The sequence below is a fragment of the Melozone crissalis genome, unplaced genomic scaffold (assembly GCF_028551555.1).
Source record: "Melozone crissalis strain CALT ecotype California unplaced genomic scaffold, PUWL_Pcris_2 ptg000042l_1, whole genome shotgun sequence".
Classification (NCBI taxonomy): Eukaryota; Metazoa; Chordata; class Aves; order Passeriformes; family Passerellidae; genus Melozone; species Melozone crissalis.
Window position 1 is genome coordinate 19,191,621 of NW_026535820.1, and position 19,376 is coordinate 19,210,996.

The 19,376-nt window shown below is 35.3% G+C and overlaps 1 protein-coding gene across 1 annotated transcript in view; it reads left to right on the top strand.

Annotated features, from left to right (window-relative positions):
• SMCHD1 (structural maintenance of chromosomes flexible hinge domain containing 1) overlaps nt 1-19,376 on the top strand; it is a 69,071-nt gene that overhangs the window by 44,174 nt on the left and 5,521 nt on the right. The window contains exons 30-43 of the mRNA XM_054285180.1: nt 723-848; nt 2,749-2,828; nt 4,150-4,307; nt 5,944-6,059; nt 6,500-6,561; nt 8,557-8,644; nt 9,066-9,197; nt 10,346-10,492; nt 13,914-14,040; nt 14,211-14,330; nt 15,618-15,703; nt 16,723-16,845; nt 17,064-17,254; nt 18,025-18,134. Coding sequence (XP_054141155.1) covers nt 723-848; nt 2,749-2,828; nt 4,150-4,307; nt 5,944-6,059; nt 6,500-6,561; nt 8,557-8,644; nt 9,066-9,197; nt 10,346-10,492; nt 13,914-14,040; nt 14,211-14,330; nt 15,618-15,703; nt 16,723-16,845; nt 17,064-17,254; nt 18,025-18,134 — 1,666 coding nt within the window. The remainder of the gene's footprint in view (nt 1-722; nt 849-2,748; nt 2,829-4,149; nt 4,308-5,943; nt 6,060-6,499; nt 6,562-8,556; nt 8,645-9,065; nt 9,198-10,345; nt 10,493-13,913; nt 14,041-14,210; nt 14,331-15,617; nt 15,704-16,722; nt 16,846-17,063; nt 17,255-18,024; nt 18,135-19,376) is intronic.

The window sequence follows — 19,376 nt, forward strand, 5'->3', positions numbered from 1 at the left end:
ATGTAGGATGGCAGTCCCAGATTTACTTCAGTTTACAAGTGTTTGCTGTCAGAAAGTGAACACTTAGAGACAATGGAGTACAAGACTTAATGGAATGACTGGAGGTTTTTGGTGCTGTACATCTATTTGCCTTAGGTTTTTAAAATTATTTTTCAGTGTTTACTTTGGCTATTCAAAGAACAGTGCTCAACTTTTGGCAGAAATCAGAATAGAAAATCGAAAGCAGAAAAAAGAAAATTGTCTGAATAGAGGACAGGAATCAAGATTGGTGTTTTGGGAAAATGGAGAAGGAGGTTACTGAAGAAAATTAAACAGAAGGTTCAGGAAGTCGCATAACTATTTTTGTTCTCTAGGCAGCTGTTCAAGTATATCAGAAAATAAAATTTTTAGACCATGGCTCTTCCTACAACAAGAACATCGATGAGGCCCTTCAGAATCATGTCCTTCCTTTTAGTCACATCACCCTGAGTAACCCATGCCATTTAATTCAAGTAGTGCATTTTATTCTAAAAAGAGAATTTAAACAAACTCTAGAAATACATTCCTACATACCATTGTAGACCATTGTAGACCATACAATCATGGTCTAGCTGTTCTGGGAGACAAATAGTATGGGAGAGGTGGACACTGTTGCTCTGGGGATTCCTGAACTGCTGTTAATGTCCAAGATATGTACAATTGATTATCATCATTTGAGTATCTTGTATTTGTGTCTCTTCCAGCCTGTGGCAGTGATTAATGGTAGAGAATTGCAGAGACCCCTTATTGTTCAGTTGTGTGATCAGTGGGGAAATCCAACTCCTGAACCTAATGTCAAAATCAACCTTACAAAGAGTAGCAACTTAAAGGTAAGCATTGGCGTTATTAGGTAAACTTTGTTTAACACAAGTTTTGTTGTCATGTCTATGGCATGTTAATTTTCAGGACATTTTTTGAAATGTAATAAAATACTGTAAGATCACAAAAGAATAACTAATCTTGTATAAGAACTGTGACAACAAATATCATAAACTGGTCCCGGGACAAAACCCACAAATATAGCAAAATTTGGATAGGACAGGACCTGAGTACAATTCGAATACATTCCAGATATTTTACAGAACCTTTTTTCCAAATTTTGCATGCACATCAGACCACCACATCCCCCATGTTATCAGAGGTAATTTAATGAATGATAGTAATGACAATGGTACAGTCTCAACTAGCAACCAAATAATTGTTACCTGGTGGTTCTTTGATTTTGATTCCTGAATGTATGACTTACTGGTCTGTAGGTAAAGCTGGTCAGCAGGTTTGGGCCCTACTTGATCATCCTGTGAAAAGCAGGATAAATGAGATTAAAACAATGAGGATGCAAATCTAGCCCAGATATAAGTGGTTGCTGTCTGTTCCATAAGTGAGGTTTGAGTATCAGATGGTTTTCACTTTAGTCTGTACAAAGGAAGGACTTTGACAGAATACTTCATTCATTAAAAATTTATTCCTGTGTTTGTACAAAAAAGGAAAGTCAAGCTGTCAAACATTCCTACCTGCCAGTATAGAGACTGTTATATTGAATATATATATTATCAACACAGGATATATTCATCCACCTCTGGACAAAACATTTTTCATTCAGGACAGGTCCTGTTCCCTTTTTGTTCCTGCTTGCCGTGCATTTGCATTTCTCAGTTTTCTCAGAAGAAACAACAGCAGAGAACCTTCTTTTGCTCACTCCTCCAACGCTGTGCCACAACCTTAGCTTTTGCCCAATTTAACTATGCTATTATTACTTCTTTTAATTGGATATTTTGAAGTAGATTTCTTGATATCCTGAACTTTTTTTCTGTCTTTTTTTACTCTCTTGCCATAGAAGCCTGCCTTGCAGTTTGGAGATTTTTTTTCTTTGCACCATCTACTGTTTTTATGGTGTCAGCTGAAGCTCACTGTGGGTTCTAGTTATTTTGTTCTTGAGAGAAGACACAACCTTGGCAGTAGCACTGTGTGATAGTGCTGCCTGGTCAAAGAGACGTTGGGGTGGCATGCTGTGTCTTCTCAGATTTTTTGCCTTCTTCCAGGGAACACCAGCAGCATGTCTTAGAGTCCACATGTTCTTTAGCTGAGTGGGATTGTGTCCAGGAGAAAGTGCTCTGGAAGCCAAGGTTGAACATTGTTATAAAAGTGTTTATTACAGCATGCTCTGCCTTGGCATTTCCAATAGGTGGTATGCACAGTCTCTCAAAAGAAATGAGAAGATTTTGGGAATGGAAATTCTCAAATAAGATGTTCTCTGTATTTCAGATTCCATCGTCTAAGTCTCCAAAGCCTGATACTATGAAGTTGTAGCATGTGTTCCCTCTACTCCTTTATCTTACAGATCCAAAACTGAGTAAGAACTGGAGGAACAGTGTAACAAGCACTAAATTGTTTGTAGAAAGTTTTTGGATCTGAAAATACACTCAGATTAACATCTGCTGTGGATGATATGATAGCATCAGTAGCAGTTTAAGAAATAACATTTATAAAATATTTGAATATATTAATGAAGAAAGTGTCCTAGTTCAGATGAAGTGATTGCTTTTAAAATCTGGTAGAGAATTTGAACCCTCTTCCTTAATATTGTCCTAATAACAGTATATCTTTCCCTAACTTACAGTACAAATTTTAGCTACAGCTCAAATTAACAGACATATGCAGGCAAATGAGATAAACATTTTGTCCTCAGAGTGTTTCTGTGTTGTTGAAAGATTTTTTTTTTTTTTTTGACAGCTTGTTCCTTCAAACCAGCAGCATAAAACAGATGACACTGGTAGGGCTAACCTGGGAGTTTTTAGTATTCACGCACCTAGGTAAGTAGTGAAAACTGGATGGATTTCATAAAGTGCTACTAAGTATTAATCTAGAGCTAAGATTTACTTTCCATATGCAAGTGGATGGCCAGATAGTAAGTTACAAAAATCTAAGTGCTTAACTAAATAAAATTCAGTAGCTGCTTCTTTTGATCTATTGAGAAGCTGCTGCTGTAATTTTCTGAATCTTGTTTTATTGTGCTAGACATTGTTTTAAAGGATTGGGTAGAGTGTCCAAAGGAATTTTAAATAGATGTCTTTCATTTTTCCTATTTGTAATTCAAGTGCTCAAGTCTCATTTCCAGCAGATATGTGTACTGTGGCTCCTGCTTCTTCATCTTGTGCTTCTTCATGCTCACTTCATGTATAGCTTCCCTTACACACTTAGGTCCCATATGGCTTTTCAAATTCATCATTCCTGTATCTTCCTCATATTCACAGTTCTGCAACCCATTCCCTATATCCCTGAGTTTTCAGAGCAAGACTGGGTTGGCTTTAGGTTATTTAAAACTAGCAATAAGTGCTTGTTCTTTGCATTCAAATATGGAAGATTTGACTCATAGTACTCTTGCATTTGGAAATTTAAAACAGCATTGTTTTAAATGCTGTTGATGGTGCTCAGTGTATTTATGATGTCTGTGACTTGGTAGAAGGATGATGAATATTAGTTGTCAATTTACTACTGGAGGTTAGAAACAGGTGTGACACCATGCTATTTACAGCATAATCAAAACTGCCTGGGAAGTACAACCTCTGTGCAGTTAAATACTATATTCCCAGCTGTATTTTTTAAAAGACTGGGAATTTTTGAAAAAACTTTTAAAAATTAAACTTAAAAATTAAACTTTTAAAAATTAACCTTAAACTTAAGAATTTAAATTTTTAATACTGTAAAGAAAATTAGTTATTTGATAGCATTGAAGACATTATATACTTTCAGTGTACTTTGTTGTATGTGAATGGTACTTGGATTCACTCTTTGGAAATTTATCAAAGTGGAATGCTTCTCACCATTTTAACTGCTTTTTGCTTTACTGTCTGCTGCTTGAGGCTATAGTTGCTAGTGTCTTACAGGCAATGAAATGTGATTAAAATAATGATATATTAACACAAAATTAACAAGTTAATATCTTAAGAATAACTTGTGACTATACTTACCTGACATTGCATTAACAGTTCCTTTTTTTTCATCTCTTTACTACTACATTACTAGATATTGTTTAGCATGCTTTCATGTACATTATTCAGACTTTAAGCCAGTTGAAAATTGTCTTTTCAGAAGAGATTTTACATCCATTTTTATGATTTCTCTATATTGCAGGGGAGAGCACATTTTACAGATTAAAGCCTCATACAACAAGGCCATATTAGATTGTCTTGTAATCACAGTAAATGTCCTGCCTGATCCTGAGAAACCTATCTGCCTGAATGTTAAATATGACAAAAGTCCTTCTTTTCCAGCAGGAGGTACTTTTCCTGGTAAGTATATGACTTTTTGGTGGAAATCAATCACTCAAGAGCTTTGAAAACTGTGGAAAATTATTTTGGGGGGTTGCCTACTGTATTGTTTTGTTTTGTTTTTCTGGTCTGTTTTCTCAGTCCTTTGTAACAGCTGTGTCTGAGGTGTAACACTTGGACAGAAGAGATATGTAGGTCATCTTTGGAAAGCATTTCAAAAGACCTCTTATTTATTTGTTCCAAATTGCTCCTTTTATCCATCTATAAACGATAAAACTAAGAATCTCTTTTCTGTCTTACTAAAATATGATCTGAGCTTGTTCATGTATGTTTTCCCTCATCTCTTTCTCTGGAATAGTAGCAAAGGAAGTAGCTATGAAATTCTAGGTCAGCTGTGAGCCAAGACAAACCAAAAGTAATCAACAGGAGGACAACACAAAATATTCTTTTCTCCTGCTGTATTCTCTCACAAAAGAGCTTGTTTCTTGGCTGTCATAACTTGATCAGCCAACATTTTTATGACAAGAGGTTTTTGTTTTTTAAAATACTCCATACAATGTTACGACCTTGATTAAATTCACGAGGTATTTTAGTTTTTCCTGGAGGAATCATAAAATGACAGAGTGGTTTGGGTTGGAAGGGACCTGTAAAATTATCTACCTCCAACCTCCCTGCCAAACAGACATTTTTCAAATGTAGGGTGTAGTGTAAATCAACCAGGTTTTTAGTTAAGAAAGAGAATTAAACAGCTTCCTCAGGACGATATATATAGTATATATGACATTAAATTATTTCATAATAAATTCTGTATTAACTGCTTCATATTATTAAATAAATAAAATAGCATCCTAATTATTTGATTTACTGTTGATTTCAGGTATACCCAAGGGCAGGCACTCTACTCTCGGGGGGGGGGTGGTCATGCCTGAACTTTTCATGCTCATCAAATCATAGTCCTTCCTTAAAATGCAAAATCCAGTCCTGCACGAACACTGCAAGTTCATTTACATGCATTAAACCCATTTGCTTTGTTCACATTTTGAACTAGAAGAAGGGTAGCTTTATTCCAGTTTGGATTCCATTTCCTTCAGATCACTGCACTTTCTATGGGACCTACAAGAAAAGTGAAATTTTTCATACTGGGTTATAAAATGGCACGTAGTTTGACTGCAAAACCAGTCACCAGAGTGAAATGTCTTTCTATAGCTGACTTCTAACAGATACAACTGTGTGATCCTAGTCTGTAAGAAATAAAGCACTTGTGAAGGAAAAGGGGGATTTGGATTTCTTGTCCTTGACGGAAGGAATCACCTGCTCAACTGCTACTGGTACGCATCCCTGAGAGCAAGAAGCAGCCTGGTGTGCTGTTTTGATAAGAATGATAATTTGAGAAAGGCAGACTTGAAATTTTAGGATTTTTTTTTTAAAGCTGTCATAAAGTAGGTGTTTGGTTTTTCCTAAGGATTGTTACCTGGTCTAGGAGAGAAGGTTTTTCATACCTGATTTGAAATCCTTAGTGATTTTGGCTCTTTTTGAAATACTTGTTTTCTAAGTTTTTTTTTTCCTCTTAAGTATGAGGGAGACACAGAAATAGTGAAGTTTGAGCTGCTTAATTCTGAATACAAATAATCTTCAAGACATGTTTTTCATCCTACAGATTTTATGGTTAGTGTTCTTTCTGAAGATGACACCATTATTAAAAATATTAATCCAGCACGGATTTCTATGAAAATGTGGGAAGCACAGAGCGGCCGGGTTAGGACACCAGTTGATGTAAGTCATCAAAATGCATTTTCAAAATGGCTATGAACATGCCAGCATAGGACAAACATAGTAGAAGCTGTCTTTCATTTGACTTAGATCTGCATCCTGTTCTAGATTTTAAGTAACAAATATTACAGATCAACCCTATGTGTTTATCAGTGTCTATCCTGTTACAAGTTGTCAGATTGATCATCTGTACTACAATAATGACAAAAATGTTGCTGTTCTGCAGAAGCTAACTCATAGCAGCAAGGGTATTAGAAGTAGCCATGTTGAATTTTGCAAAGAAAAGACTGTGAGAATTAAGAACATGAAATTAGTGTCTAAAGTACAGGCAGTCTCATTGATTCACTGTGGGCTAATCAGTACTGCAAATCATTTAGGCTTGGTAGCATATTGCAAGTTAAGTACTTTCAGTACATTGCATTAAATTTTTTGCATTTTTACAGGTTACAACGTTTAGCTGTAGTAAGGTGAAGGATGACAAGGAAGATGGCTTCTTTTACTTCAGGTATAACAGCATTTATTCTATAAATACTCATGGAACTTACTATACAAAATACATAGTTTGAAGTAGAAGAGTGTTATGTTTTGATAATAACAGTCCATCACAGAATTAGTATGATACAGAAGAGGTGAAAGATACTACCAAGATGCATTGAGATGAAGATTGAATTCTTTCCTAGATACTTTTGACATTTGTATAGTCTGAGAGTAGAGAAGAAAGGAGTCTAAGATAATAGAATACATTTTGAGATACGCAAGCAATGAGGGAACTAAATCATCAGTTTGTAACTTAGATGGTAACTTTCTTTAATTCTTTCCAATATTGCTTTAACTACTGTAGAATTGCAGGCTGGACAAAGAAGATTTAACTCTTTTTTGCTACCTTCTCTAGCTGTGCATCAATCCTGAACAATGGCCTTGGTCCTGTTAGTAATCATTCCTTGGGCTACTTATTCAGAAATAGTGTCTTCAATGAAAGGTGGCAGAACTAGAGTTCATCATAAGCTGGTACCTAACTGCCACATTCTTTCTACATCTATTTCTAGTAGACAATCTATGGGATTAGCTAAGTAGTTATGGTACTGGCTATTGATTTAAGCTTTTGCCTCCTGGGAGTGGGCTTCTCATAGGTGCCTGTAGTTCACTAGTTGTCCATAAATGTCCAGAAATAAAACTCCCAGCCTTATTGAAAAATTTGAAAGGAGAGTAGACACTGCCCATTAGCATCCCTTGTAGGAAAGTACATTTTGCATGTTGCTGCCAGTGTCTGTGCATCACTGTCTATCAAGTGACTTTATTTCAAGTTTTCCTGTTCTTGGCACACTCTCAGATGGTTTTCATCTGTTTATTGCCAGTCAGTAACACGGATGCCGTTACGCAGTCTGAAACAACTTCCATAGCAATCATGTATTTCTTCTTTTTGTAAAGCCTGTGTCTGTCCAGCCATGAGATCCTTAGCTGATTATTTACTAATTATTGTGTTAATGTATCCTGACAAGGCAGATGCTACTGTCAGTCTTAAGCTAAATAAAATGCAGAAAAGAATTGTTACTTCTGTTTGTGAAATCTAAAAAAGGAAAAGCTGTGGTCTGTTCTAGAAATATTAAAGCTTTGGGATTTCATATTTTCCAAGCTAAGTGTTCCAGGGAATCTTACATATTACCACTTCCCAAACAAAATCAGAAGAAATAAGTTACTTAATGTTGACAAAACAGTTAAACTGCTGTATGTTGAGTGCAAGAATCATTAATCAATTTAAGAATGCCACATGTCATGTTTGGAGAAATACCAGCATCTTGGCTGTTTGCAGCTCTTCAAAAGTTTGTAAATACTTTTAAGTCACTGGTATCCCTTGCTGAATACTGCAAAGTCTTCTGGATGCCATGTGGCCTTCCTTGCTGGGTGAAATTATAGCAGCAGAACCTCAGGTGTCTGGGCTTTTCTTCATGTGTTGGTGGTAGGGGTTCTTTGCCAGTGGTCTACACTCTGGAATGCTGTCAGTTAGAAGGAAAACTCTGTTTCTCTTTCATTATACTCAGCCTTGACCAGTGATCCCAATTACACAACTTTGTACAATCTGACTGAGGAGGGAATTAGATGCTCTGATTTTATGAAAATTTTATTAAATTTGGAGAGAAATGGTTGTTGTTCCAAATCTGGACATATCTATGTTTTGCCCTGGTAGCTGTATGAAAATTCTGAATAGGAAATTAAATGGTGTAGACTTGCAGATTTCTGAATAGGGCCATGACAAACATCCTGTCATTTAGAAAAGACAAACTCTTGGAGGAGACTTCCCTCATTCAAACTTCCAAAAGCCTTACTCTAATTTTCAAGGATGTTTGATGGCCTTCTTTCTGAAGGAGGAGTATTATGCCTTAGTAGGGCTTTCTGACTAGATTGGAGAACAACTCAGAGTTTGAATTGCTTGTGTACTTACATACTTGTGACTATAATATTGTCTCATGTTTGCTTGGGTTTTATTTTTGTTTTTTTTTAGGGATAAAGTGGTTCCAGAGAGGGTGGGCACTTACATGATCCAGTTTACCTTTGCAATGGATAAGACAAATATGCTCAACAGTGAACAGGTTTGTATCTATAATTAATTGCAAGTAGCCAAGAACATGTAATACCGAATCATCTGGGTGAAGTGTTAGGATACTTTGTAGGTTCAGAATAGAAATACTTCCACTCACAACTTTTGAAAAAAAATTATATTTTTATTTTTGATAGTTACTGATTTCAAACTGTTGATTATCAAAATATGTTTTCATTAACTTCTATAACCAAAAGTAACCAAAAATTTGACGGTATAACAGAGGTGCATAATTTGCTACCTAGCAGAACTGCTTTATGGTTGTGCTAATTTATTTCGGATCTGTCCACAAATTTCACATACAATTGTTTTAGTGGTTTTTGAACAACCCAGGTGTGCAGGTGATTTGTAGTTAATTATAGCAGTCTTTATTTTATTTTGTTTTGTTTCATTTTTCCTTCTTTTTCTGCTAGATTATAATTGAAGTTGTACCTAATGACCCTGTACGCTTGTTACCTGATTCTTTACCAGCTACTCCAGCAGTTTCCAATGTTCGAGCTCAAACCAGCCGTACACTGGTCAAGGATTTATACCTCCATTTAATGGTAACTATACTTCCATACAAAATCATAATTAAGGAAATGTAGAAGACTGCTGAAACTATGTTGAATTTTGCTGTAAGGCATTGCAACTGTTTCTTTGCAGATTCACTTCATTAAAAAAGATGTTCATCATTGATTTTTCAGCATATGACAGGTCCATCTTCTTAGATTTACATACAGATGACCAAAACTGAAATGTTTTGTCCTTGCTGTCAGGTATCTCAATTGAAATCCATGTCTTGTTGCCACACAAAAAAAATTGTTTCAAGAATAGATTCTAGTGGGAAAACACTTATGTATACAGCAGATGTTTCTCTCCATGATTTTTATTCTCTTAGAAATCTTATATTACCAAAACTAAGGTTTCTTGAACTTTGAATGTTCACAGGGATAAAAGGAAATCACTTACCAGCTACCACAACAGCAAAGCAGACTCAGCTTGTGGAAAAGTAATTTAATTTCATTTCCAGTTAAAAAAGATTTATGTAATAAGAAAGAAGACCAAAAATCTAAAGCAACACCTACTGCCCCACCCTTCCTAGCCTCAGCTTTGTTCCAGATTCCTGTACTCTTCCCCAAGCAGTGCAGGGGGATGGAGAATGGGGGCCACAGTCAACCTGTAACAGCTCCTCAGCTCCTTCCTGCCAGTGCTTTTTCTTCAGTTTCCCTGTTCTAGTGCAGGTCCCTTCGTGGGCCACAGTCCTTCATGAACTGCTCCACTGTGAGCCCTTGCCACAGGCTGCAGTCCAGGAATTATCAGCCTGGTTTAGCATAGGGTCCTCCATGGGCTTCCGTGCAGGTCTCCGCTCCACCATGGTCCATCATTGGCTACAGCGAAGTACCTGCTCCAGTGTAGTTTCCCTGTGAGCTGCAGAGGTCTCTGCTCCTCCTGCTGTTCCTTCTCTCACTCTCTGCTGTTTTCTCTTTTTTTTCCCCATTCTCACCTGCCTGTGCATTTCTGCCCATTCTTAAGTACAAAGAAACCCCATTTTGGCTCAGTGCTCAGTTGGAGCACTGGCCATGTGCAGCCTCTCCTCACAAAGGCTGCCTCTGCAGAGACTGCTAGCACCTTGCCATATAAAACCAGGGCAGTGCAGGAATGGATTATTTAGTTCAGTCCCAGACTAATTTAATTTCTTTTTTACTCATAGGATGAATACAACAACCACACTGGACTTGATCTAGTTGGCAAAATAATAGCAAAAATTAAAAGCCCCAATGAAGATTTTGAGATCCCGCACTTTCAGGGGAAAGTCAATACAGTAGAGTTTCCATTGGAGAATGGATCAGCTGAAATTGTAAGTGACTGAAATACACAACTCCATGAACACTGTGTATAATGAGGCTATTTTTCCTGCAGTTTGAAAGTTATCTTACATCTCATTGTGTTCTGTGTAGATTTAGTTTATATTGTAGGTTTCCCTTAGAAATAAGTAGATAAATTGTTTCTTCTGTATTTGGTTGCTGATTTTCAGAAAATCTGAAGGAAGGACATTCTTTAAAAAATTTATCCTTTCCAAGTGAGGCAAGCGTACAAGTACTTTCAGTTAGGGACCAGGACATTCAGGAAAATCCAGGAAAAATATTTTCTTCATTTGAATTTCACATGTGAATAACACATAACCAGTTTGTAGTTAAACTATTAATATTACCATTATTTTACTTTTTTTTTTATAGTACTCTCAGGCCGTTATATCTTAAGATCATTTAGACTGACTTCTTCATATATTTCTAATTAAATTTTGCTAGGCTCTCTTTACTTTTTTGTCTAAGTAGTGGGCATATATATACTTTGTAGAAAGGCATCCTACCCTCATTTGAAAAAGATAAAACTTCCATTTTTCTTTATGCTTTGTTTCACTCATTAACACATCTGGCTGTTAGAAATGCTTTCCTTATTTTGGTTTGAATCTCTGACATCATGCATACTCTGAAAGTACTGCATATTGTAGTCACATCACTGCAGGCACTTTTTCTTCAACAAATACAGATTGAATTTTTAAAACCCGTAAGTTCCATCTTTCACAGTTGCTATAAAATATGATACAAAGACACAGTGTAAAATGTGCTTCTGCCCAAAACCAGGAACTGTTTAAAACGCACCAAATAAAATCCAGCTGAATGTGAAATTTCTTCTAATTGGAACGGTCACAGTCTCTGTCTACAATCTCAAGCCTACATAGAAGTTCATTCAGTAGTATTCCTGTGGTGAAACAGTTGTATATTGATTTTTGTTTTCAACTTGAAATATCATATAAGAATGGCAGAGCAAAGTTATACCCCTATTTCATTTGGTTGTCACATATTTTAAAAGTCTGACTTCTACAGAAGTCTTCAAACAGTTAGAAGATGTACCACAGGAGGATCCAACTTTTTAAGGACATTTTCTCAGCCACCTTTTCTAACTCGCCCTTTGGAACCAGCTTTATGACAGACCAACATCAGTGTGGGCCAAGTGGAGACAGACACTGCATAGCAATCCAAATGAATTCTCCAAATAAATCTTGGAAATCACCACCATACGACTACAGTAGAATCCTAAAATCTACAGGTCCTACATAGAAATTTCTTTATAATATATATTTTATTTAGTACATTGACTGCTTTTATGGAGCTTCATATGTGAAACTGAATGACACAGCCTAAGTTATTCATTGTCAATAACACTCAAGAACAGAAACATCTAGTTAGCATGGCCAAATGTTATTAATGTGCCAGCTTTTTGTCTACTCTAATCCATACAGAAAAGTGACAAAATATGTATGAAAAACAACCTAGTAAAATAAAATGCAGAGACTGAATAGAGGTATCAGATAAAATTAATATGCCGATTGATTTACGATACACTCTTGGGTTTCTCTGGTTTCCATACCGTGTTTCAGGAGTAATTAACTGGTTTGTTAACACATTTTCCTCCAGGCAGATGGGGTTAGGAAAACCTAAAGGTTTTAGCTTTAGGTAAAGGATCAGCTAAAACCACTGGTCTAACAAAACACTCTGCAATTCTTGTATTTACACCTGTGGTAACAAGGTGTAAATTGAACACCTTTATATGAGTAACAATAACCCCATATACAACCTGTGACAGTTCAGATGAAATTACTCGATAATTTCAAAGACTCCTTGCTAATGCAGAAATTTTTTTTTTTGGTTTATCTCCATGTAGTAACCTCCTGTTGCATAATTGTGACCTAAATTCTCCAGTTCCCCATCAGTGACAAACTAGCCAATGTAATGGAGGGGATAATGTGATTGAGTTTCATGGTGTTTAGGGGGTTGGTGGTTTGTTTGGCTTATTTTGCCATTTACCCCCCTCTTTTTTTTTTCTTTTTTTGTAAGCAGATGAGGTGGTTTTTTTCCTGGTTTAGTGGGAGGTGGGGGGTTTTACATGCTTCTTTCTTTTTATTACGATGATCTAAAGAGGTCCTGCTGCTTTCAACAGTAACTTGTGTTCCCCAGTCATCCATGGGGGCAAATTGCATTTCAGTGAACCCAGTATCTTTTCCCCTCTTCAGGCAGTTTTCAGGCATCTGGTTTATACTGAGTTCACTGGCTTCAGACTACTCACAAAACCCATGTGGAAACTCTGCAGGTCTAACGTGGAAAGGATTTTTTGGTTGTGATGCACTGTCCTTTTCATATGACTTGTAATAGGGAGTGGAAGGGACATACTTGTGTTCTTCAAGTATTTTGAAATTGTTCCATCTTGTTTGTAAAGACAGCTGTGTGCACTTAGCACAAATAATGAAAGTGATAATCTGACATGTTTACCCTTAGTCATAGGTTCAGGAACTTGTTTAATGAAGAAAAATGTTAAGATTTTTGTTGGCATATATTTTCTGAGGAAAAAATATTTCCACTACAGACTTCTCCTGACAACATATGTAGCTACAATATTTTTGAAAGCTATGAGGACTATCTTTGAAGGTTATATATCTATCTCTTCTTTTAGGCTGCAACCACTTCTCTCATGATTTGGCCAGTTGAGTGGCAATTTCTACATGTTAAAGGTGGAAACAGTATGAGTTTATTTATAAGAATTATTCATTTTATGCATGATACTTTTCCCAAAGTAGCAGCGCATTTAGATCGTACCTTTACTAATTTTATTTCTGTTTACCTTTATGGTTTTATAATATTTCTCATGTTTATAAAGAAAGGCAAAGGATTTAGTATGTATTTTCAATAAGGAATTGATAAGAAGTTAAATGTTTATGATAGTGTTTGGATGTATAGTGTTCATTCATTTGGGATTTGCTGTCTGCTTCCATGGTAACAGCAGTAACTTTAGTTGAGCACTGGGAATAGTATGTTCCTCCTTCTCCGTGTTTATGCTCTGGGTCTTTCTTTTTAATGATCTGTTTGCATTTCACATACTGAATGAAGTACACCTGAGGATATCTTGCTTATGAGACAGTGCAGAGGATATTATTTCTGAGTGTGTGTCTCTGAGATAAAATACATAGCCAAAAATACTAAGACTTTTTCAACAGGTAAAATGACAATCTTAATTCCTTAATAATAAAATAGCTGTATCTTTGTATTTTACTTTTATTTATTTGTTATAAAAGGCTGTGAACTGTATAGATATCATGTGTTATGTAACTCACAAGATTCACATTTACACTTACGTAACTTATGAGATTTACATCTGAAGAATGTTTCTTTTGTGTGTAACCTCAAGCATGGGCATAAACTTATGTTTGTTTATTTTCACAGAATTTAGTGCTGGCTGAAGACAGTCCTGGAAGAGATAGCACTGAATATATTCTTGTCTTTGAGCCTCATCTGCCAGCTTTGAAAAAACCTTTGGAACCATATTGTCTCTCATTTATGTTTTACAATGGTATGTTTCAAGTGCTCTAAAATAGTTGCTTTTCCTTAGAATCAGCTATTTTTAGATCCATAATAGTTCTGAAAACATATGTAATAGCTTAAGAGATTTTTGCTAATGCTTAAACCAATTAAGCACGTTACTGTGTTTTCTTCTAAAAGTGTACATGTGTATTTCTGTAGATTCCAAGAAGCAGCAGCTGATGGCAACACTGACCAGGGAGAAAGACCAATTATCTAAGTCCATAGATCTTTACAGAAAGATGTTTGATACTACAAATCAGCTCGTAGCTGAAATGAAATGTAAGTTCAATCAAATATGTAAATAATTTTTCTGTAAGTTAAACTTCCTATAATGTCCTATAATGATTTTCAGAATATAGAGAAGGGGAGAAAAATCAATATTAAAATCATGAGAGATAATAATTAGAGGCTAGCAGACAGGGTGTATATCTTGCAGGGAAGCATCTAATTATTTAGCATCTATCTATTAGGCTGTTCCTACCTATAAAGGTCTTTGTCGTAGAATGTCATATTGTCAGGATTATCTAAAGTAGAAAAGGAACATTGAAGTTGGTATTCTTTTTATCCATGACTGCCTTTCACTCCCATCTTTGCATGCTCATACATCTGGAAATTCAACAGTTGTCTAAAAACAATTTGAGGAGAGTGAACTACAGATAATCCTCTTTAAAAAAGGTAGTCTTATGTTTTCAAAATGTTACTTTTCCACCTCACGTTTGACCTTGTGTACATTATTCAGAAATGTTGTGTTATTGTTTATGTTCTTCAGCAAATGTAATTCTTTATGAATGAGGGAAATGTTTTCTTTGCCTTTTTTTTTTGTTTGAATCATCCCACCTGTTGATCTCAAGGTTTGTTTTAATGATTGCATTTTGAATTTTTCTTTTAAATAATCACCAAAAGTAAGTAAAGTAGATTGGTATAGAAGATGCTGCTGTTTGTTGTAATTTTAATACTACATATTTCCATCATGAATAGAAAATCTTGAATTGCAGTGAAAGGCATAAAATCTTTATTTCATACACACACATCTGTGGAGAGTAAGTTAGCATAAAGTGTAATGCTGTACTCTTAAGTAACATTTTCAAGTACAAACTTGTTGTCATTAGAGGGTAGAAAGCAACTCACCGGTTTACTCATTTGTTTCTGGAATTAGTTCAGATATGACAGCTGAGGAAATAATGACCAGAAAGTGGTGTCCCATATAACAGACAAAAGAAGGTAGTGCCAGCCACCACTCTTCTCTCCTGTCTTGCCAATTCACCTGTTGGAGAACCATTTACAATGATAATTGAGGATGAAAACTAAAACCAGCTAATGTTCTCAGACTGATATAAGGTCTAAGCCCCTTTGCTTTTTGAAGCTGAAGGTGTGACATCTGCTGAAATTGTTTAGAAACTGGACAAAATCACAAGATCTCTGTGGAAAAATTCTTATATTCTGTGCTGAAATTAAGACGTAGATAGGGTCAGTTGCAGCTGGCATAATTCCGAAAAGTTATAAGAAATTCTCTAAGTGTTCCATTGCTTCCTGTCACTTCCTCACTCTCTTTTGGTTTTGTTTCAGGTCAGGTTAAAGAAGCTGAAACACGAGAAGCTCTCCTGAAGAATGAACTGAAAAAGCACCAAATTGAATTACCACAGACAAACACAGTATGCCTTGATTCTTACTAAACTGCATGAATATATCTAAATTTGATATCAATAATATATCAATACTAATATTGCTGAACCACACCTGTTACTAAAACAGTGAAAATTTAAACTGTAGAAAAATTCGTGAATCAATGTCAAACTTTAGATCTTTTGTTTTTGGTATTGTTCTGTTAGTGTGATAATCTTTTAAAATACTGTTATAGAACTAACAAAAACCTTGTCTTTTATATCCTGGTTTTGTGTTTTTGCTGGTCATGTTTCTGCTAAGGTTACGTGTGTTACTGGTACTGCTAGATGTTAGAGTAGGTTATAGGAGGTTGATCAATATATACTGGATGTGTTCTGGCATAAGTAAGCCAAAGGAAAGCACTTTTTTTTTTAGAGAATCAGAGAATTACATATGTTACTGCCAAAGTTCATGTAAAAATAAGTTTGGAAATATTCAGCGCAGTGTACCTCATTACTAATTTCCCTTAAAGATACAATTATGTTTTAAGAAACTTTAAAAAAGTTTGCCAACTACTGACATTTGGGGGAAGAAAACACCTATGTAAACAATTATCGTTAGATCAAATAAGACCAAGTTATAGTCATTAATCACAAATCAGTAGAATTAAATTGCAGTCACAATACTGACTAACCCTGCCAGCTAAATTTTTCAAGCCTGGACATAGTCACCCTCTGAAATGGTTTCTTTTTGTGCATTCATGATTATCTCTTCCTGCTGTTTTAAACTTTCCTCACTTTTGTCTCTAATCAAGCACTGATAGTTCTTTGTGAAATGCTCCTTGAAGTCCTTAAAAATTAAAAAAAAGGGGGAAAAAAGTCATTAGAAAGTTTGGTCACAATTGCAGTGATTTTTCCCTTTGCTCTTCTCTGAGATTGTGGTCCCTTATATGTTAAAAGTCTGTTTCAGGTTATTACTTTCAGGTGAGAATGTTAACTGATGACAGATAACTACTTCTGCTGCTCAGTCCAATGGTACATGCTTGCTGATTTTAAATTTTCATTCTCAGCTTCAGTATGTGGATTCTCTTCTGAAAAAAAAGATGTTGGAACAAGAAGGAGTAATGAAGCAGCCAAGGAGAACTTGTACCCTCCCAAACTATCCAAAAGGCAACCAGGATATTCTAGGCAAGGTGAGTTTTCTTGCAGGGAGCCTTCTAATGAGTTTTGTGGTTTTCCTCACTACCACAGAGTGGTAGTGATGAAAAATTATCCGATGATCAGCTCCCCTAACAGAGCCATCAACAGGGGAATTAAATGTCTGTCTGAAGTTGCAGGATTATTGTGATTACTATGAAAGGGGGACATAGTCTTGGTTTCCGTTTTGACTGTTGTAACTTCTGTGGTACAGATTGCACATTTAGCTCAAATTGAGGATAATGAAGCAGCAAAAGTCATCTCTTGGCACCTGGCAAGTGACATGGACTGTGTTGTCACACTGACCACAGAAGCTGCTCGTTCTATCTTCGATGAAACTCAAGGTCGACAACAAGTGTTACCCCTTGATTCCATTTACAAGAAGACACTTCCAGATTGGAGCAGGTAGAGAAAAAACAATGAAAGTTCTGCATTTGTATTACATACTACTTCAGCTCTTTTTTCTTGTCTAATTTGATTGTTAAACTGCAGTTAAAGATTAGAAATATAAAATTTCTGGGTTTATTATTATAGCAACAGTAATATCACTTGAAGTGTTAGTGAAATCTCAGCTTTACATCTTTAACTACTCTGTGATGTTCTTTATGTAATAAGGTGTTTCTATTAAATAAAATAATCTTTTTTTCTTCATGTCTACATGTTTTTCTAGAGCAGGAATTTATTGCAAATAATTATAGTGCTTCTAATCAGATTATAACTTTCAAAAATCCAGTTTCAGAATACATTCCTAAAATCATCTGTAGTAATAGAAATTCATTTTGCTATTTCAGTTGCCTGAAAAATAAAGTACAGTATTTCTGCTCCTGAAAATCATTTGCTTATGAAGGTGGCTGCTAATATAATAAGAATGCCCTTTAGAAAAGATCTGACGTATAAATGCATTTATAATGTTCGAATTCTCAGTTTTCATAATACAGTGCATTAAAACTTGTCCATAAATTAGTCGTATGAATTTGTTGGAAATAAGGTCTCATAACAAATCAGTGTTTCACTAAAACATCTTTAATATAACTGGCATTTCAGATAATGGTAGGATCATTTATCTAATGTGGAAGTGTTAAGATGCATTCAATTCAGTTGGAGAATCCTGACTAGAATAAAGACAAATTGCTTTCTTCTTTTCTTCTCCTTCGCTGTCTCCTTTCTTAAACCAGACCTTTACCTCACTTGAGAAATGGAAGAACCTTCTTCAGACCTATTGGAAATCCTGTATTTGCCAGAGATCTTTTAACATTTCCAGATAACATAGAGCATTGTCAAACAGGTAAATGATAAGAAAGAAATAATTAATAACTTATTTCTTTTAAAGAATGAAATACAGAAGCATGACAAATTATAATCCCTTCAATAATCTCCACTGATACGTTTGCAAATACTAGAGTACATTCATCCTGAGTTCTGTTGGTAAAAATAGGAGGGCATTAGCATTAATTATTTTTTAAAAAAATTGTGAAAATTTCAACCATGACCACTTTCTTCTGCTTGTTTTCTTAGTTTCATTTTGTCTACTTAGATGTATGGCAGGTTTTTTCTTTTTTAAATTCCTGCAACATTATCTTATTCTCAAGCTCTTTAGAGCAGGAACTGACTATCACAAGATTAATTTTATAATCTCATATTGCAGAAGTTATTCCTTTTTTTAGGCTTTGTTTCTTTGGTTTTCTCAGAAATGTTAAATACATAGATTTAAGTACATGCAGACTGAACTGTACATGACTGTGTATGTTATGCTTAAACAGTTTAATAGTTGTGAAAAATCTTTCAATTTTTACATAGATTTTAGTTTAGGAAACTATTGTCCTCTTGCTCTAACAATGTGGCAATCCCTACCTTTTCCTACACTTTTTTTTTAATGCAGTAGATCTGCTCCTTTATATGGAGAGTTGGCATCTGTAGTTACTTCAGTAAGTTTTGCATTTTATTTCATGACTTCCCACTATTGAAGTATTCCTCTCTACTGTTAATAAAGACCAGTTTTTAACCCTGTGCATTTTCAGAAAGTTAGATATTGACAGACTTTTAACTATAAATTCTTCTTCATGCCCATTGGGGAATTGAAAAACCACACTGCATGACCTATCTCATGCATGACTACATTGTTAGATTTTGTATGGAAGAGACTTCTATTAGCAGAAGAGTCTTAAGCTCAGTTGGATTATTTGCTTGTGAATGTTTTTTTCTTTGATAAAGCATTGAATATTAAGAAAAATATTAAGAAACTGAGAGCCAAATTCAACATTCCAGGAAGATTTTTAAAAAGATAACGTTTATATAATTCCCTGAAACTTATGTGTATCTTGATCAATGTAAAGTATCAAGAGAGTATTTTATTGAAAAATACACTCAATTATGCCAAAAGGCACTTAAATGTACTATTTTTTTCCCTTATGCATTCACTGATGAAAGCAGAAGATTGCATATATATCTCAACCTCAAGAGAATTTTGTTGAAACAAAAATTATTTACATCCTGTTTCCCTTGCACTTATCTTAGAAGATGTAATAAT